This window comes from Lissotriton vulgaris, chromosome 8 (genome assembly GCF_964263255.1).
Source record: "Lissotriton vulgaris chromosome 8, aLisVul1.2, whole genome shotgun sequence".
Classification (NCBI taxonomy): Eukaryota; Metazoa; Chordata; class Amphibia; order Caudata; family Salamandridae; genus Lissotriton; species Lissotriton vulgaris.
Window position 1 is genome coordinate 1548868840 of NC_141696.1, and position 21693 is coordinate 1548890532.

General features: G+C 44.5%; 1 protein-coding gene across 2 annotated transcripts in view; it reads left to right on the plus strand.

Moving 5' to 3' along the window:
* Positions 1-20266, plus strand: part of LOC147700349 (uncharacterized) — a 63798-nt gene extending 43532 nt beyond the window's left edge. The window contains exon 4 of one of the 2 annotated variants that reach the window (XM_086935715.1): positions 15561-20266. In XM_086935715.1, the coding sequence (XP_086791841.1) occupies positions 16683-18026 (1344 nt within the window). In that variant the 5' untranslated portion in view covers positions 15561-16682 and the 3' untranslated portion in view covers positions 18027-20266. Of the gene's footprint in view, positions 1-15527 lie in introns of both variants that reach the window. The other variant, XM_086935716.1, reaches the window with a different exon arrangement.
* Positions 20267-21693: the final 1427 nt, after the last annotated feature.

The following is a 21693-nucleotide window of genomic DNA, read 5'->3' on the forward strand; positions in this document are numbered from 1 at the left end:
TCCGCCAGCCTTGCCCTCGCACCAGTCCGCCACATCCAAAGAAGGACTGCCGGCAGCAGATCCTTCTCCCACCTCGCCACCAAGACCTGGAACACCCTCCCCACCAACCTGCGGCAGACCCAAGACATACTGGCCTTCAGAAGACTCCTCAAGACCTGGCTCTTCGATCAGTAGCAGCACCCCCTGCCCCCCAGGGCTTCGAGACCCTTACGGGTAAGTTGTGCGCTTTACAAGTGTCTTGACTGACTGATTGATTGATTGATTGATCACTTCAGAAGAGCTGGATGCTGTGGAAGGGGAACTTCCACTCTGCTTGTTGCTTTGTTGTGCTCGCCTACTGCTTGCTGCTTCTGTCTTTAGCAGTGAAAGGACTAGACTTTTGCATTCCACATCCGGCTTGCCAAGGTTCTCCAAGGGCTTGTGTCAGCTTGCATCCTGTTAAGAAGTCTCCGGGCCATCTTTATTATCACTAACACCCCGGCCAGATCATCTGCTAAACCTGCTCTCAAACTCCTTCATTGGCTCCCCATAAGGGAGCGAGTCAAATTCAAGGCCTTATGCCTCGTCCACAAAACATTGCATAACTAAGGCCCCCCAGTCCTTAGCAACTTTATCACCCCTTATAAAACCACTAGATCCCTCCGTTCAAACGCAGAAAACCTCGTCAATACCCCAAGATTCAGGAAAGCCCGATCAGGAGGAAGACGCTTTTCGGTACAGGCTGCTCGCCTCTGGAATTCACTCCCTCGCGACCTGCGACTTGAATCACAATATCTGCGCTTCAGGAAGCAGCTAAAGACTCATCTCTTCCCCTAGCTTTTTTCTATGCCCTCTCCTCTTTCTGAATCTTCATCCCTTCCTTCATTCTGCTCTCTCTGCTCCTGGCCCACTGGTCTGTAGAATTAGGGTTCCCAGCGCTGGGATACCTCCGGGTGACTACGCGCTTTACAAAAATAAATAATAATAATAATAATAATAATAATAATCTTTATCCGGGACTTTATCTGCAACCCCTGAACTCCTCTTCTGGTAGTTCTAACCTGCCAAATGGTGGCAATTACAGTTCTTGTCCCTTAGAGGTGGTTTTGCTGCAAAGGGTTGAAGAAAATCCAAGCATCAAACATCGGCGGCTGTTTTTCCTACCACAGCATGCTATTCTATTCCTGAGGTCTTGTATATCGCATGGCTACGCGAAGGTCTCCCAGCGCTGCCATAAACACTGAAGGGAACGAGATAAAACTGTTGCAGAAGATCAACTGCTCCATTGAAACCGCCACCCTCCCAGATGACAGGGAACACGCCAAGATCAACCCCCTTCTGAAAAAAACGTCCCCAACCCGACAGACCTCAATAACCTCAGTCCCATCTCCCTCCTCCCCTAGCCAGCCAAGGTCATCAAGAAGGGCATCAACGTCCAGCTATCAGATTTCATCGAAGATGACCAAGTCCTGGACACCTCCCAATCCTGCTTCCGAAGCAACCACAGTCCGAGACCGCACTCCTCTCTGCCACCAACGACATCCGCTTCCTCCTCATATTGGGTGAAGCTGCTGCCCTCATCCAACTGGACCTCTTGACCGCCTTCGACACCATCTCCCATCGCACCCTAATCATGAGGCTCCACAACGATGGCATCCACAACGCCAGCATCCACGACATGGCACTGGACTGTATCTACTCCTTCCTATCCGCCTAAACACAGCGAGTCTGATTACTCCTGTTCCTCTCAGAACCTACAGAGAGAAGCTGCAGAGTTCCCCAGGGCTCCTCCCTGAGCCCCACCCTCTTCAGCATCTACATGGCTCCCCTCGCAGCAATCATCAAAAGCCACAGACTCAACATCGTCTCGTACGCAGAGGACCCCCAGCTGATTATCCCCCTAACAAACGCCACAGCTGCCAAAATCAACGTTCACAACGGAATGAAGGCAGTTGCTACCTGGATGCTAGACTGCTGCCTCAAGCTCATCTCGGATGAGACCGAAGTACTCCTCCTGGGACCCAGACTCTCAGCCTGGGACGAATCCTGGTGGCCCGCCACACGAGAAACCTCTCCCACCCCTACAGACCACGCACACAACCATGGCATCAACTGGACTCCTCGCTCTCAATGAGCAGCCAAATCAACGCCGTATCTTGGTCCTGTTTCCACACGCTTAGCCAGCTTTGAAAGACATTTAGATGGCTACCCACAGAATCCAGAAAGATGATCACCCACCCACTCATCACCAACAGACTTGATTGGAGGAAGTGGGTTGCAAAGAGATAATTTGCCTAAAAACGAGGCAGAACAATGTAATCTCATGGAACATTGCGGGCCTGGGCACTAAGATGGAGGATTGTAACTGGATCAGGTACATTAAGCAGTATCAAATCATCTGCCTGCAGGAGACTTGGTCCATTGAATGCAACCATTTTCTCGAAGGGTACACAGCTTTTTATGTCCCTGCAACAGCAACTATTAGGGGCAGACCCAAGGGGGGAATGGTTACGTTTGTTTCTGTTGCATTATCCTGCAAAGTACGTAGAGTCTCAACATGCAATACTGGTATTATCGGTTTAGTCTTATTGGGGAAAAACTGTATGGCCGGTGTGGTTAATTTTTATAATGCTATTAATTCTTGTTCAGCCCTTAGCCAGATAGTAGCATTGAATGCTTTCATTAGTAGTTCAATGAAGGACTGCTCGCATAATCTGATTTTAATGTTCATCCCTGCGGGGACCCCCTCTTTAAGTGTATCAGGGATCTGCACTGTGCGCGTTCCGAGGGTTTTCACCTAGAACACACAATTGAGGGGGAACATTTAAATTATATGCTTAATGATTTGGACTTAACAGCGACAATGGCACTGTTGGACCCTACTATGCTTTTTGAGACACCGACCTTTAAGGGTCACGGGAGGGGAACCTTCATTGATTATGTATTTTTAACATCATCAATGCAGTCCTTTGTGGATTCCTTTATTATTGATGACTGTGAATTTAGCGATCACAATCCACTCACTGTACACATGAGGGGCCCATGGTCAGTCAAAGAAGGATTGAATCACCTTACAGGTAGGGTGAGTACGACAGATGGGAGACGGCGATTAAGATGGTCCAAGATCACCCCAGACCTGCTGTACAAAGAGATTAAAGTCGCTTGTGCAGATGAGATTATGGTCTGTATGCAAGAATACGCACAGCCAAACAATGTCCTTAGTGCTTTTCAAAATCTATGGGTTAAGGTTTTAAAGCTGTTGTCAGCTCCTGTAAAGAAGTTGGAGATCAAGGGACCTAAATGGTTTAATCATAAATGCTCAAAAGCAGCCAGAAATTTAAGATTAGCACTGGCTACCAAACCAAGAATAAAGGCAAAAGTTCAGCTATGCCGGAAGAATTATAAAACTATTATTGCCAGTCACAAGGAATCCCTTAGGGCAGAGGCATGGAGTGAGATTCCTGGTCCAACTACTCTGCAGTGTAGCACTGGATTCTGGGCAGTGATGACGAAACCTTTTTTGGCCCAGGAGCAGGGCGACGGATTAGAATGCCATATACCTAAGGAGGACTGGGAAGAACATTTTAAGAAATTGTATTGTTGCTTGTTGGATGAGTCTCATAATACTGCCCCTTCAGTCAATGGTGGTGAAATGATTAGTCTTAATAGAGGTGAGGTTATCAAGGGCATTGTTGGACTAACAGCTGGGAAAGCCCCAGGGCCTGATGGGATCCCGCCAGACCTATTTAAGTGCGAGCCCAACTTCTGGGCACCCATACTAGAGTCTGTTTTTAATGCTGCTGTGAAAGATGGGTGTCCGCAATCATGGGGTGTTTCTACAATTGTCCCGGTTTTTAAGAAGGGGGACAAAGGTAGCCCACATTGTTACAGACCCATTTCATTAATAGACTCTATGGTTAAAATTGTAGGAAGAATGGTATTGCAGAGACTATCTGAATGGGCAGTGGAAAAAAAACATTATGTCCATTTCTCAGTATGGTTTCTGTAGTGGTCGCTCTACAATAACTCAGTGCCTGAATTTCTTTTTAATATTAAGTAAGTACACTGTAGTGCAAAGGGGCACCATCCATCTTGCCTTCATGGATTTGTCCTCAGCTTTCGACTGTGTTAACAGGGGAAAGCTGTGGCAGTCCATGAGGGTGAAGAGGGTAGATAGTGGTTTGGTTGGTTTCTTGGCTGATCTGCATAACAACACCAGAGCTAACTTGAGATATTCCCAAGATCTGAGTAAAAACAAATAATTTTAACATTGGAAAGGGTGTTCGCCAAGGATGCATCTTGGCCCCCTTCCTTTTTAATTTTTATATCAATGAGCTAGATAACGTGCTTCAGAACGTCCCGGCAGATTGCCCAAGAGTCGGTAGGCGGGGAATTCCTATACTCCTGTACGCAGATGATGCGGTTTTAATTTCGAAAACTGAGAGGGGACTCCAATCCCTCCTAAATGCTTTTAAATTGTTCATGACAGATAGAGATCTTTTGGTTAACAATTCAAAATCATTTGTCGTGCAAGTAGGCCAGCAACCAAGAAGGACTTTCACCTTTAAAATTGATGAAACTGTAATCCCTTTAACAAAAACGTTCTCTTACCTCGGGGTTCTTTTTGATACCAAACTTAATTGGGCCCCTCACCTTGCAAAAAAGAAAGGAGAACTTGTGAGGGTGAATGCTTCCATTTTTAATTTTGCTGCCGAATTGGGGAAAAAACCTATTTGTGCCATGCTGAAACTGTATAATGCAAAGCCAGTGGCAACTGCCATTTATGGGAGTGAAATCTGGGGGTATGTTGGGGGTGAGCACCTGCAGATTGCTGAAAACTCTTTTCTGAAGCATCTCCTGTGTGTCCCGGTAGGCCCCCCCAATCTTGAAGTACATGAAGAGTTAGGGAAGCAATATCTAAGTGATTTGTTTTGCCTACGTCCCTTGACTTGTTGGCTAAAACTGTGGTTGAACCAAGATATACCACTAACGCATTTGATTGTGAGGGACTTTTTGAGTCAGGATAAGGCAATGTGTACCCCTTGGTTAAAATATCTAAAATCCAACTTTGCTAGGCTTGGTCGTCTAGAACTGTTTGAATACCCAAGCCAAATTGTAAAAAGGGATCTGGAGCTCATTCAACGGGCCTTCCTTCTGGATAGGAGGATCCAGAGGGAGGATGTGGAGCTTCAGAAACAAAGCGTGAGGAAATCTGCCATGCTGAAAACTTGTTAAACCATAGAACCGTACCTGGCTGGCTCATTGACCTCCCATGAAGAGGTTTAGGTTAAATCTTTTCCATCATCTGCTGATCAGACCAAAAACAGACATTTTTAACAAATTGGCAGCACCGTGCGGCTTCGACGAAAAGTCTCCGCAGGATATGCTGCATTTTATATTTTTATGTAAGTTTTATGAATTCCCACGCAAGCGCTACCTGGTAACACTTTTAAAAAAAACTTAATTTTACACAAATCAGACCAGCACTAATGTATTTACAACTTTTGCATAGTGACAGTAGCCTCCAAATTAAGGAATTTTTAAAACTAACTGTTGAACTGAGAAAGTGTCTGGACCAGTATGACTCACTGTGAATTTTGTATTATTTATACTTTCATTTTCTGTTCTGACCTTATTCTGTGGAAGAAAGCATATTTTTTCACTTTTGGCACTTTACATGATATGTGTTTACATCTTTTTGTGTGATAAGAATTGTATATTGTATATGTACTTTTTAACGTTTGCAAAATAACCGTAATAAAGTTTTTATTGATTGATTGATTGACTATGGCAATGCACTGTATGCTGGCATCACCCAGAAACAACTGAGGGAGCTACAGAATTCCAAAACACAGCCAGACTGGTCCTCAACATCCCTGCCACAGCCACATGACACATCACCTCCAACAACTCCACTGGCTCCCTATCAACAAGAGAATTGCCTTCAGGCTACTCACTCACGCCCATGAGGCCTTCTACTACGCAGGACTAACATATCTCAACCACTGCCTCACTTTCCACACACCCGCCAGACAACTTCGCTCCCCCATCTCACCCTAGCCTCCATCTCACGGATCCACAAAACCAGAACTGGAGGAAGATCCTTCGCCTGTCTCGTCGCCAAGACCTGGAACACCCTACCCCTCCAACTTAGGCAATCTGCGTTGTTGACCCAGTTCAGGAAGGACCTCAAGACTTGGATCTTTGACTGAAACTCCACACCCATACGGATCAGCAACCCTCCCACACCCCTCAGCACCTTGAGACCCTCATTGGTGAGTAGCAGCACTTTACAAACTCTTGATTAATTGATTGATTGATTGATTGATTGATTGATTGATTGAAGATCAGTCGCAGAAAAGCCAGGTCTTTAAGGCCAGTTTCAGTGGTAGAGTGTTCCAAAGTCTGGGGTCCAGAAAGGAAGTGGATCTTCAGTAGGTGTGCTGATGAAGATCTGAGGGCTCCCAGGGAGATCAGTAGAGGCTAATGATCTCAACAAGGAAGGACACTTTCTATTAATTGCCCTGTGAATACTGTAGAGAGTCTCTTGGTGTTCCACTGGAAGCCAGTGTAGATCTCTCTGAGCCTTGGTGGCCGATTGGTGTTTGAAATGATTGTCAGTAGGCATGCAGCAACATTCTGCAGACTCCTGACGACATAGAGGGGTGAGCCCAGAAACCGAGCATCCCGTAGTCGAGTCAGGAAAGCACAATGGCCTAAATTATCACTCTTCTGGTGGTGGAAGGCAGTAGGTTAAAGACCTTCCACCATAGTCTCAGGATGCTGTAGCAGTGTGCAGCAAGTATTTTGGCTTGATGGTCCACGGTAAGACCAGAGTCAAGTCAAATCCCAAGGTTCTTTATTGAGGTTTTGTGAGTGGAAGGTTTGCTCAGACAGTGTGAGCGAGGGCTCAGAGCAAAGTTGCTGAGATTGTTACCCAGCAACAGGACTCTGTTTAGTCTTCCTTGAGTTTTTATTTACAACCAGCCATCCAGCTGGCTACTTCCTGAAGACAAGGAGTCGGTGATAGCTGGCCTGAGCCAGAGTCAGGGGAGATTGACATAACCAACTGGGTGTCTCAAGCATAAGAAACCAATGACAACCCCTAGGAGTGCAAAATGTGAGCAAGGGGATGTTATTATTATTATTATTATTATTATTATTATTATATGAAATTTGTAATGCGCTCAGCTTACCCGGGGGCATCCCGGCGCAACAGACCAAAGAAGGAGGAACTCGATAGCTCACTACTGTGGAAACAAGTAGGTTTTAAGAAGTTTCCTAAATACTAGGATCTTGTGCTCTGAGCGAATCTTAAGGGGCAGAGAATTCCACAGAGATGCCACCTGTACCGAGAAGCGCCTGCCCCCAGTCCGAGCTCTCCTGACTCTCGCAGATTGCAAAAGATGTTGCTGGTCTGAGCGCAAAAGGCGGGGAGGTTTATAAGGACGGGCCATATTAAAAAGGATGGGGGGGCCTTTGCCATGAAGAATTTTATGGGCCGTACACAACGCCTTGAATTTCACCCGCTCCTTAACAGGGAGCCAGTGAAGTGCTTTCAGGGCCGGGGCAGCAGACTGCCTTCTAGGGATCTCCATCAAAACTCTGGCAGCTGCATTTTGCACCTGTTGGAGGGTTTTAAAGGTGGCTTCAGGGGCACCAAGAAACAGGGCATTACCAAAGTCAAGCCTTGAAAGGATTAAACCACGCATCAAAAGCTTCTTAGCTGGATCCGGAAGCAGTGGGAGTACCTTTCGGGCAGACTTCAGTAGACCGAAGCAAACCCCCGCGGTCTTTCTGGCGTGGGTCCTAAAGGACAGATCTTCCTCCAACCATACTCCCAAGGACTTGATCTCCTTCTTGGGAGATGGAGGGTCGCCAAGAGACCGGGGCCAACAGCTGGCAATGATGGAGGGACTGGGGTTGCCCAAGAGCATCAGCTCAGTTTTTCCTCCATTGAGCTTCAGAGCTGAGTTGGACATCCATTGATAGACATTAGCCAGGCAGTCATGCAACAAGTTGGGTTGTTCCGCCAGCTGAGTGAGGCCCACCACCAGCTGAGTATCATCAGCATAGCTGATGATCTTCAACCCCGAGGGGGCTACCACTCTTTCAAGTGGAGTCATATATGCATTGAACAAAGTAGGGCTCAACGATGAGCCCTGAGGGACTCCACATTGAAGAGGGAATAGGGAAGACTGCTCTGCCCCTTCCCAGACTTGGTAGAAACGGTTGGAGAGAAAAGATCCCAACCATTTCAGGGCCGTCCCTGAGACACCTACCTCTGACAGGCGTTGGAGGAGCACCTGATGACTCACGGTGTCAAAGGCAGCACTCAAGTCCAGGAGGATCACTGCCACTGATCCTCCAGCATCAAGAGTGCTCCTTGCTTCCTCCACTACCGCCAGCAGGGCTGTGTCCGTTCCTTGGCCGGGACGGAAACCAGTCTGGGAGTCTCCCAACAGGTGGTTGGACTCAAGATAGTAAGAGAGCTGACGGTTAACCAGCTTCCCTGCGATTTTAGAAAACCCCGGCAGAAGCGAGATAGGCCTGAAGTTGGTCAGATTGGCGGGATCCAGGCCTGGTTTTTTCAATAGGGCTTTTACTACTGCCTTTTTCCATCTCTGAGGGACTATACCATGAGAGAGAGAGAGGTTGACAAGGTCAGTAAGAGGAGCTGACAGAGTATTAGCCACAAGTTTAAGATGTTTCATAGGCACTGGATCGCTCGGAGATCCACTTTTCATCTCCACCAAGACCTTTGTAACCTCCTCCTCCGAGAAGGGGCCAAAAGAGACAAGTTCGGTCGGGCAGCTTATAGGCCCAGTAGCCGACTCGGAGATTTGAGGCATAGCGGGCAGAGAGGATAGGATTGTATCTATTTTAGAATGGAAGAAACTAGCCAGTTCTTCACATTTGTCTTTAGGGTTGACGTGCACGACTGGCGGGACTGGGGCTTTGAGGAGTTCTTTAAAAATTTTAAAGGATTCTCTTGGAGAGTTACTTGCCCTCTCAATCTTATCACTAAAGAAAATCTTTTTGACATCCTTCAGTGCACTTTTGTATTTTCTCATCTCTCTTTTGTAATTAGCCCGGCTTTCTTCTGTCTGCTCTCTCCTCCAGGCACGTTCAAGCCTTTTACAGGAGGTTCTGCAACTCCTGATGTAGATAGAGATTGAACGGAGTGGGGCTCAGGGAGATTGAAAGGCAGGACTGATCCTGAACCTAAATAGTAATATTCTCAAAGAAGGAGGAAAGCCAATCAAATGCCCTGTCCACGAATCCTCTGCAAAAGAGTGGGATGGTCGATGGTATCGAACACAGCAATGAAGTCTAGCAGAACGATAGCTGCGGATCCTCCTTGATCACCGCCAACAGCGCTGATTCTGTGCTGCGTTGAGGGCGGAAGCCCATCTGGATGCAATGAAGTTTGGCCCAATGACGTTTCAGCCGTTTAACCAGGGAAGGAGGATGGGGGAGGAAATGGGGAGGATAAGGGTGCTTAAGAAATTGGTCTGACCAAGGTAGAGGAAGAGAGGTGTGGTCCTGAAGATTCCAGGGATTGCGAAACACCAGACCACTAGTATGACCTTTATTATTAGACAGACCCTACATTTAATAAATTTAATGCAGTAGCTGTAGGGAGGCCATATCATGCAATATCATTTTAGAAGCACTACCATGCAGGTCATCCATGCGGAGATTAAAATCTCTGGGTAAAGAGAAATTAAGCCTATCCACAGCCAACCCAGCAACTGCCTCTGGGAGGGTTTGAAGGAATTTGGTATAGGGGTCTAGATATGAGGATTCGGCAAAAGTGAAGGTACAACCTAAGGTTAGAGAAAAAGCTAAGCTCTTGCAATTAGAGATGGTGGGCAAAGATGAAATGCATTAAGTGACTCCCAATAGATAATAGCGATTCCACCGCCAACGTTTCCCTGTCTATGCAGCCTTATAATGCGGTAGCCTGGGGGAAGAGCTTGAGTGACATTGGGCCCAGAGTCCTCTGACAGCCAAGTCTCTATGAGAAACATTGTGTCCGGACTAGCCTCAGATATGTCTAGCTTGCGTAGGATATATGAGATCCCTGGGAATGACTCAATCCCACCTGCGATAACCAACTGCAGTAGTTGCAAGACCGTGATGGAAGATTATTGTCAAAGGCATGCATACAGGAAGTGGCTGGTTGAGTATGAAGTGTTTCTAATTGGCCACATGATGGTTACCTTATCTGATGGGGTAAGGGCAGCATTCCTGGTCCCAGAAGGGTGCAGACCCGCTTGCCTTAGGCATGCCTTTGCTGCCCCAGTGGCTCTTCTGTGCCTCGTCCCTCATTTAAGGCTTGCCGAGCAAACCACTACAATGCACAAAAATGGCAGCTCTAATGGCACAATGCCAAGAAGGAAAATCTTTACCTCCCTTGATCCCACGCTCTGACAACTTCCAGTAATTCCCTGCAGCAAAATTCAAGCAGGCAAATTTTTAAAAATAGGATCAACAATAAATTCACAGTCTCCCCCCCACCTGTATCCCCCGCAGCAGATTTCAAAACAAGCAGGTATTTTTACAATTATGTCCCTTCCAGATGCCCGCCCGCCTGTAATATCTGGGAATTCACCCAGTTAATCCCAAGGCTGGGGAAGTTGCCATAAATATTTAAGATCTCACTTGTTCACAAAATATACGTTTCGTCTGTGTGGGCTAGGTACAATAGAATATCATCCGCATAGAGGGATAGCATTTCTTCCCATATATGATCCCATCTCCAGCCCCAGATTTGGGTGTTGACCTGAATCCATGCCACCAGCGCCTCTATCGCTAGAACTAATAGCATTGGTGAGAGAGGGTAGCCATGTCTCATGCCGCTCTCTAATGGGGAATGCTAGACGGGGACCCGGAGGGTCGGCCGAGTACAGGGGGAGAGGCCTCCGGTGAGGGCCCTCTCCGGTAATCGTACAGACAGGTAACTTCCCCCCCCACATATAGACACCACACAGGGATGGGTTCTTCACACTTTTATATATCTTAAAAGCAAGGTACTTGACGGTACAGCAGGACCAGGATACGAGGATCCTGTCAATTCTAGTCTCTTTGGGGGAAAGGGTAGCGGGACAGTCTCAGTACCGGACAGGTACGGGGGTAGCAGGCGTGGAGCTCACAATCCTCGAGCTGATGGGTTTGCAAGTAGGGGCCGCGGCAGCGCCAGCAGGCCTTCCAGTGAAGTAGTGTGGCTCACTGGTTAGAGGCGGCAGACCCGAGAGCAGAGGACGGCCCGGGACCAGGGTTCGATTCCCGGCGCGGCAGGTTTCTGCACCAGGGTCAGCGGACTCGATAATTCTCTCGCCTCGGTGCCCACTCTGATCAGCGATCACACTCGGCAACTCTGGGCATTAGCTTGCCTCATCTTCACTAACGGCCCCACCAGACCGCCGGGGATGCCTGGTCTCACCCTGGAGATACCCATTAACGGACCATCTCTCAGGGAAGCCAGGAAGGGTTTCGCAGCGGTCGAAGCGCCTTGGGACCCTACGGGTAAGTAGTGCGCTATATAAATGCCAATACATACACGTAAGGATGAGCCGCGGCAGCGCCAGCAGGCCTTCAAGATCGTTCACGAAGAGGAGCCGCGGCAGCGCCAGCAGGCCTCCAAGGATGAGTTTGTCTCGGTGTCTCTCGACTCCAGGATACAACTGCCTTCCTGCTCTGGAGCTGCCCCAGTTATAGGTCTGGCGCCCTTTGATGTCCGGACCCTCGCACTTGGGGGTCGGGAGATCCGGGATGAGGGATTCCAGACACCCAGCAGGGGGGTGGAGCCAGCGCCCAGGGCGGCCGGGGGCGATCGACACCTGGCGGAGGGGAGCCGTTGACACTCCTTCTCCCATTGACCTGCCAAGTGGTCTCTTCACCCCCTGGGTGGATGGTGGTGCCTCGATGTCGGGGCCTGGCTGGGCCCGAGGCCGAGGTCGACCCGAGGCCACGAGGCCTGGTCGTGTAGTGTCCAAAATGGCGGCTGGGCAGGAGACAGGGGTTCTGGAAAGGACCTGGGCCAGCCGATACGGTGGTGTTCAGGAGCCAGGGTTCCATCGGGGAAGGGCCGGAGGTTGCTCCGGCGGGTTGCAGGGGTGGTTCTTGTCCGGGGAACAGGAGGAGCAGGGGTCCGCGACCCGCCATGCGGGGAGGGGACGGCCCGGCCACGAGGCCTGTCCAACTGGGAATCCCTAAGAGAGGACACCATTGGCTTTGAGCTGCGCCCGAGGGTTATTATAGTGCAACCTGACCCATTTCAAGAATCTGGGACCAAATCCCATCTTGCTCATAATGCTGAATAAGAAGGGCCATTCCACTGAATCGAACGCCTTATTGGTGTCCAGTGAGGCTACTGCCAACGGAGCCAAGATTACTCCTCTCAATCGGTTTGCCATTAATTTGGTGTCCGATTTTAAGCAGAGATATCAGCCTTTAGGAGACCCACCTGTCTGCAGGCCACCCAAACTTGATTATAAGGACAATGGTTGCTGTGCACATACGGTCAAGGGGTGTCCCTCTCTGTTGATCCAGGGGCTGCTAATTTCATAATTTTCAGAGCAGCTTGTCCAATTAAATGGGCCTCATCTTGCTTTGTGTACAGTGCTTACCAAGCTACCTGACATTACCTATTACACAGCATTTATGTTATGTGTTGGTATGTTTTGTGCATACAAGAATAATACCACTTTCTATTACAAAATATTTGAGCTGAGCTCAAACATATAATTAACTTAGGAAGTAGATTTGAAAAGTGAAATTCTTTATTGGCCAGGTAGAATTCAGTAGCATTTTGTCCTTAGGGTGGGTTTCTTGTTTAAATAACTCCACACCCCAGCAGTTTGATGCAGTGTTTGGACACATCTTGATAATGACTGCTGTATGACCAGGATCTAAGAATTCTGGGAATATCATAACATAGACTATCACATGAGGGGTATGATAAGTTTTAAGGTATTTGTATAGTGCGACATAAAACAATTAAACTGCCTTTTAAAGCACAGTATAATGAATGTGCCTTTGCATTGTTTCTCAGTTGTGGGATCTTGCATTCTAACCTTATAACAGCGTCTGCTCATTACGATACTGCTATTTTTGCTTTTCCTTTTTATATTCTGGCCCAAAGTAAATGTGACCCTAAAGCACTGTCTCTTACCGTCTGAGCTGTTGCAATTTAACACCTACATATCTTGGAGGGTTGCATCTTGAACCTCGCGTGAGGACATACATTTTAGGATATGTTGGTTTGTAGTTGGAGATGGTTGTGTCTGTGCTGCTGGTGACCATTCCATTGTAGTATGCTGCCCTTTGGTCTAGTATGGTGCTCCGTGTCTGTGGTGTCATTGTTGTTAGTTGTTTCGTAGATTTATACTCTCTCTCAATATTTGCTGCTGTTTTGTGAGTAATTGTAGGTTGGGTTGAGACAAGTCTGTAGTTAGCAATACATTTTTTAGTTGCACTGAATCCACCAGTTGGAAGGTGCTCGGTTATCTTAAAGTACTAGACATTTCTGTAAGTATTTTGAGTATTGTTTGACGGTCTCTAAGCTCCCATTTTCTGGTGCGTGGACATATTTTTTTTGTATTGTGTTTTAATAATCTTTAAATACAAGCATCAAACATAGTATCAAGTGGGTGATCTACCAAACCAACAAGTCATCAATTACAGCCTAATGCTTACTTACAAAGTGTAATAGTTTTAAATAAGTTACACTAATTGTTTAAAAGGGTGCTCTAGAGAAAGATTGTCGGGTATAAAACAAGGCTGTGTTGTGTTTCAGGAAGGCAACATTTCCTAGACATACATCACCTAAGACAGTATTTTGTATCATCTTCCTAGGTGCTCATTAAGTTTAGGGTCATTTCCTGTGAGCTGCATGTAAATTTTTTCAGCAACACTCCATTGACCAGCAACCTTAAGCCACTTGCTGAGCCTGATCAGTCTAACCAGTGCATGGCTATTTTTTTCCTACCTGATAGCAGGGTAAATACCGAAATTGTTGTCTCTTTAAACACCTTTCAATGAGTTTACTGTTATCCCACAGTAGAGTGCTAGCAATGAGCTCAACTACAATATTTGGATAAAGATCTGCTCTTCGATTTTCCTACCTGGTACAAACCTATCTCATGTAGCTACTTGGGAGCCGAGTATACCCTGTGTCATTTTAAATCTGGCACTTCCAGAACTTGTTTTAACTTGTGTATACGTCTTGTTCAAGTCAGCTTCAGTTAATAATAATAATAATAATCCAAATTTGTAAAGCGCACAATCACCCGTAAGGGTCTCTAGGCGCTGGGGGCCGTCGGGAAGATTAAGCAAGCTATTGCCCAGAGTCACATGGTGCTGGGCTAACCTGCCGCCGGCCCCGGGGATCGAACCATGATCCCCAGATTCCGCAATCAGTCGCCCTGGCCGAGGCGCCACACCTCTTCCTTAAGAGGCTAGTCTTACACATCTTACTTGGATTTGATTAGCAGATCTGGTTGCTTCCTGAATCATCTGTGCATCATATGTATGACATCGAAATCTAATGGCACCCCTTATGGTTGACAACAGTTTGTTTGAGATAGTGGACAGTGTTGAAAGAAATTTGCCATTTCAACGTAATTACTTATTGTAAGGTTTACAAACACTAAGAACTGCCCTCCCTCTAAACTGTTTGTTTTGAACCTAATAAACCCGCCATTATTGAACACATGGCCAATCTCTATGCATGCAGCAGGAAGCAGTAACACACTGAAATATGGCAGCCCTTCTAATCGTGCTTTGGGATCATATAGGTATTGCTTGACCGCTGTCTTTGATAGTGAATGTACGGACATCATACACTTCGACATGCCACCCAATTCTCATTTTCCCTCTAGGATTTGTTTTTCGTCCTGAAAATGATTCTGTTGTGTTTTTATTTTCATTGTAACATTATTATTTCCTAAGCTATGAACATGATAAAGTGAAATGTATTAATTGTCTTGCTGTGGCATAGGACTTAGCCACAACTCACTGACCAAGGACAACAAGGTCAACACCATTATGTGTTGTTGCATATGTCACTATTCAAAGGAATGTGGACTCTGGTACATATTTTGAAAACATTTTTTTTAGAGTTTTATTTACCACAAACTAGACACGAAGACATCCGGTATCCGAGTTCTTTACATGAGCACCAGTTTCGTTACAGATGGACATATTAATTTTTGTTAGGCACAGATAAATTAAGTGATTTGCCCAGAATCACAGGATGTTGAGCGTCGTTGCCAGAGACTCGAACCTGGTTCCCCAGCTTCGAGGTCAACGATCGAGCCGTGAGGCTACATCTTCTCCCCAAATTGGGCTGTTGCAGGATGATCAATGAATGCGGATTTCCATAAGAATGTTTATTGTCGATAGTGGTACAGTGGGCTAAAAAGATATATTGCATTGCAACCTAGAGTATTTACCAGTGGCTGAAATTTATTCAAGTGTTTGATTTTTTTTTTTTTTTTTACATTTCTTCAGAGACATAGTGTAAACTTTGCTGCTTATAGTTTACGACATTACGGGTATTTTTGTATCCACAGAGAGGAGATCCCTGAACTTGTTACAAGATGAAGAGTATTAAAGAAAACATGACAAAACTTGAAGGCTATCTGATACTCGAAGAACCAGAAATGATGCCAAACAGTAATTCGAAATAGAACAACTCAGTAGGAGACCGTGAATCTCGTACATTAACAGACGTATCCTGCAGGAACATCAAGTGCAATCTGGCGTCTTCGACAGGCTAAGGGCATCTATCCTGCTGTTCCCAAAACATTTAAAATCATAAAAATGACACTGGCAGAACACACCCAAAATGTAAACATTCTAGATACCACCCTTTATCTTAGATAATGATCAGGTAGTTATAAAAAGTGCTCCCATCTCTAATATGACAATATCAATACTATGGTGTTAGTCCATCATAAACACTGTTTTGTCTGGACCTTACAATCCGTAGAAGGAGGTGTACAAGACATAGGTATTCAAAACATGAATCGTGAAGCAGACATCTGAAAGTTAAAAGAAAGAAGTGTTTGGCAACTTGCAGTGCAGAACATTATTCTAGAGCATAATGACTTGGTATTGAGTTTTGTTCTTTGTGTGTATTTCATAAATATTTTCCAAGAAACAGACTATTTAGATAAGCTGTGAGGTTAATTCTTTGCACACATTCTAGACATTTCTTAACTTAAGTTAAAAACACAGCTCCTGATAGAAAGATCATACATATTTTATCAGTCCTGCAAGAACAGATATACTGCAAATTCCTAGTGAAGATTAAAATACAGTTAGTAATTCAGGAACCACAATGATCAGTCAGCAAACATATTATCATGATTTATGCAAAAATATAACTAATGCTTAGACTCTAAACGCCAAAGAAAAAACCATACACACAACGTAAGACGAGTTTTGGCTTCCCCTCATTACTGAAGTAGCATCACCAACCATGCACATGGGAAAATGCATGAGGATATATTAAATGTGGTAATAGGGTTCATCAGCCATCACAACTGAGAGTTCATTAACAAACAAAAACAAGAGAAGTAACATAAAGGTTCTGTGTTTGTGAGAAGAGTAGAGTTTTAATAACTTCTAATCCATACTCTGCCACCACTAACAGCCAAACAGAAAGCCTATTTAAGTGTAATGAATGTAACATGACTTTTAATGAGTCATCTGCTCTGTGGGGCAGATATCAAACACATACAGCAGAACACACAGACACAGGCAGCGAAAATGGAAAGAGCTTTACTCTCTCAGCAAACCTAAATATCCATCAACGAATGCACATAAAAAAACCTTACACCTGCAGTGAATGTGGAAAGAAGGTTACTTTCTCAGGAAAACTAAAGATCCTTCCGCAATCACACACTGGGGAAAAAGCTAATCCTTGCAGGGAATGTAGCAAACACTTTACTGATTTACCAAAACTAAAGGTCCATCAGCAAAAACAAACAGAGGTAAAACCATACACATGCAGTGATGACGAAAAGAGCTTTACTAAAGCATTAGATCTAACCATTCTTCAGCGACAGCATATAGGAGAAAAGCCATTCACATGCCAAGAATGTGGAAAGAGATTTAGTAGATCCAACAATCTAAAGAGCCACTACCGAATACACACAGGAGAAAAACCATGCACTTGCAGTGAATGTGGAAAGAGCTTTGCTGGTTTATCATGTTTAAAGAAACACCAGCGAATGCACACAGGGGAAAAACCTTACACTTGCGGTGAATGTGGAAAGAGCTTTAGGATATATACGTATCTAAAAATACACCATCAAACACACACAGGGGAAAAACCATACACATGCAGTGAATGTGGAAAGAGCTTTAGTCAATCTACAAATCTGAAGGCCCACCATCTGACACACACAGGGGAAAAACCATACACATGCAGTGAATGTGGAAAGAGCTTTACTAATTCTACTCGTCTAAAGAACCACCATCTGACACACACAGGGGAAAAACCATACACATGCAATGAATGTGGAAAGAGCTTTACTCAAGCATCACAACTAGCAATCCATCTGCAATGGCATAGAGGAGAAAAAGCATACACATGCAGTGAATGTGGAAAGGGCTTTAGTCGGTCATGGTCACTAACCATGCATCTGCGCAGGCATACTGGAGAAAAATCATACACATGTAGCGCATGTGGAAAGAGCTTTTTTCTAGTATCAGACTTAACCCTCCATCTGCGATCGCACACAGGAGAAAAACCATATACGTGCACTGAATGTGGAAAGAGCTTTACTAAAGCTGCAGACCTAGTTGTCCATGTGCGAAAGCATACAGGAGAAAAGCCATACACATGCAGTGAATGTGGAAAGGGCTATCATAGCTCTCCACTTCTAAAGAGCCACCAGCGAACTCACACAGGGGAAAAACCATACACATGCAGTGAATGTGGAAGGAGCTTTGCTCATTTATCAGCTTTAAAGAGACATCAGCGAAAGCATATAGGAAAAACCATACATGTGGATGAATGTGGAAATTAATTGACTTAAGCATCAATCCTAAGCATCCATCTGCAAATGCATAGAGCAGAAAAACCATACACTTGCAGTGATTGTGGAAAAATCTTTGGTAAATCCACACATCCAAAGAGTCACCATCTAACACACAGGGGAACAACATTAATCGGAGAATGTGAAAGAGCTTTACTCAACTATCAGGTCTAACCATCCTTCTGCAATGGTATACAGAAGAAAAAACATGCAAATGCAATGAATGTTGAAAGGCATTTAGTAAATCCATTCAACTAAAAGGTCAGCAGCTAACACACAATTGAGAAAAACACACACATACAGTGTATGTGGAAAGAGATTTGCTCAATCATCAATCCTAACCATCCATCTGTGAAGGTATACAGAAGACAAATCATACAAATGCAATGAATTTGGAATGGGTTTGCTAGCTCAACATACCTAAAATGCCACCAGCAATCACACATAGGAAAAACAACTTAAACTACCTAGGCTGTTTCAGTTGCTCATTAACTGTAAGACACATCCTGCAGATGTAAATAAGGGAATGGCTTTTATGATTTATTATGCATAGTGGTTAATTAGTGAACACAGAAAGAGGAAATGACATCTGGAAGGATGTGATAAGGGCTTCCATGCTTTTTTGCAACTATGTGTGTTTGGGCAAATATACATACATGAAAACTCATACATAAGCATCAAATACGATGTGTTTTTTCCCTGAGTTTTATGTAGGGTGAACTTGACCTGAAGTTATAAGGTATCAAAGCGCTTCACATGAGCACCAGTTGAGATACATAAGGACACAATCATTTTTGTTAGGCTCGAGGAGATTAAGTGATTTGCCCAGAATCACAGGATGTTGAGCGTCGTTGCCGCGACTCAAACCTGGTCCCCCAGATTTGAAGTTGACCGCCCTAGCCGTTAGACCACATCCTCTCCCTGAAGAGGAAGGCTGTTATGAAATTATAAGTCGTTTCAGCAACACATCCATGCAAATAGTTTTGGCTACAGTAAACGTGGGAAGGCTTCTTTCACCTTTCAGCATGCAGAGTTACAAAATGTATGAAGAAACCATGTCTAGACATTGCGAATATCAGGGAAGATTCCATTATTGGGCTTTCTAGCGCTGGAAAAATACAATATTATGTTGAAACTACCCTCCCACTGTGGAAGTTGCCTTGTTAATGCTGTAAGAAGAGATGGCTCTTTGATCTGATTGCTCGGTATGTTGAGAACCTTAAACTTTAGTGACCATGGGGCACATTTTTCTATTCAATTCATGTACATGGGGATGGCGGAGCCCTTAATGAATTATGTAAACATTAAGGTCCAGATATATTTCAAAGGCCATGTGGTTTGTATATATGAGCAGATCCCCTATAATGTAATATCGGGTCATGACATAAATGTTATTCAGTTTGTATTTTTTATTTTACATCATTATTTTATGGCAGTTGGGTTGAATAGTTTATCTTTTTTCAAATGTGATTGTTGATTAGTGAAGTCTGTATGAAGGTGAATTTTTATCATTGGAATATTGAATCAACAAAACGCAATAGTAAAGATCTGCAGACTGGTTTGAGGCTATTCACTTGCTGATGAAATCCATGTTTCATAGAGACCCATGAAATGCCTCCAGAACCCCAATCATATTACTGGATTAACCGCTATGTGATTTCCCTCTGTTAAAGTATGATTTTAAGCCATTGCTGAGATCTGGCAAATTTGCGTGCTTGTAAATGGAAGATTATATTTTTATGTATTTTATTCTTCTTATTTTATCGTCATATTGATGTGTAGGGTGGTAAGATGGCACCATTTTACAGAAACCTTTCAAGTCTTGAATTTTCTTTTAACAGTCATGATAATGAGGTCTGTCAGTTTCCATTGAAAAAGAACCATGGTTTCAATAACTGCAATGTACTAATGTATATTCAATGAAATCCTGTCACACAGCATCCAAATGACATTGGTTCATCTGGACCTTATGGTGTCCTACTATTTGTATTTAATAAAAAAGAAAAGAATTCAGAATGCATTTTTTATCTTTTTTAAAATGTTTGATTTCATTTACTGTTGGTAATCTTGTCATATCTATAAATAACAATCCAGTTTCAAACATGTTTCTCAACTTTGTGTACAGATTACACTTTAGCATAGATATTGTCATTCTGCTTTGTTGGGAATGTTGCTTTAAGGATTGCATGTTAATAACATTTTCCCTTATTAAACAGCAATGTTTACTTTCATGACACTCTGTCTGTGGTGTGCACTTGGGCACAGGAATAGTTTGGGGGATATACATGCATATCTTCTCTGTCTGATAAAAACCAGAAAAAGCAATGTGTGGTTCCCAGGTTCAAAAGATTAGTCTGTAAGATACACATGGGGGAAGTAAATGGAGCTTATTTTTTTAGAAAAGCAGAACATGCGATGGAAAGCTGCAGAAAATGTGTACCACTTCCTAAGCATTCTCCTTGCTTTGAAAAACGCTAAACTAAATATGAAGCATGCATCATTCACACCATGAACTTCCATGTTAACGTGATACAGTCTGTGCTCAGATGATATTGGTGTGTAGGCCCTAAATGATGGTCCAGTATGGAGATCATGCTAACTGTCTGCCCCAATGAAGAGATTTACTCTCTCTGGAAGGTGGCTCTGTGGAAGGCCCAAAATGATGTACAAATACTTTTTTTGTTTCATTGAAGTTGTTGCGACTATAAAGCTACGTCATATGGCTAATATTTCATTGTGAGGAGGCTTTTATATTTTTTTTACTGAATTATGGCTTTTGACTAACGCTAAACGTTAAATAGTCCTAGGCTTGTAAATAATAAAACAGAATGTATGTTGATGCACAGACTAACTTGTGTATGTTGTAAGGGGGTGTGAAATTCGAGCTGGGAAATCTTCAGTTCATCCATTAGCAAAGTTCATAAGCAGCAAATTATACTCAGCAGCTTTGCATTGTATGATTTGTCATGCAGGATTCTCGTGGATTAGTTATTGGCAAAACTATTAAGCCATAACCAAAGCAAAAAGGGTTGCAGGGAGCTGCTGCCCCCTCTTCACTAAGCTTCTGATCCCAGAGTCCAAAATCCACCTCGATCCTACAGCTGATACGCTGAAAAATGCCAAACAATGGCATATCTAAATCGTGTGAGGCCAGGAAGGGTACTTGGTGTAACCGTGGAGCTGGACAGAATATGGGATGCCTGAAGCCAGCCCTGCTGCGTTCGTTCATTCCACCTGCTAGGTCTAAAGGTGTGAAGAGGACCTTTCGATAACTCCATTCGGCAGCAATACACCTCAATGTGGGTTTCAGCAGAGGAGGGTCCTTATCGAGTGGCCCGGCAGCAGAGAACTGCGCTGGTGACAGCCTAATTAGCACTGTAAGAGCTCATGGAAAGACTGCACTGGCCTCTTGGGCAGTGGCACGGCCCACCACCATCATCTGGCCTACATTGATGTGCCCGGTTGATGAAGGGAGGCAAAATTCACAAGAACACAGCTATAAAAAGACGAGGGAGAACTATGTTATCACTCGGACCTACTGTGTGCAAGTACGGTGTGGATTAACAATTCCAGCATGCTCATTGAGAGCCCCAATTCATGCTGCATATCACAAAACCAGATTCTGAACTCAGCGGATTTGCATCTGTCCTCCCTCAAC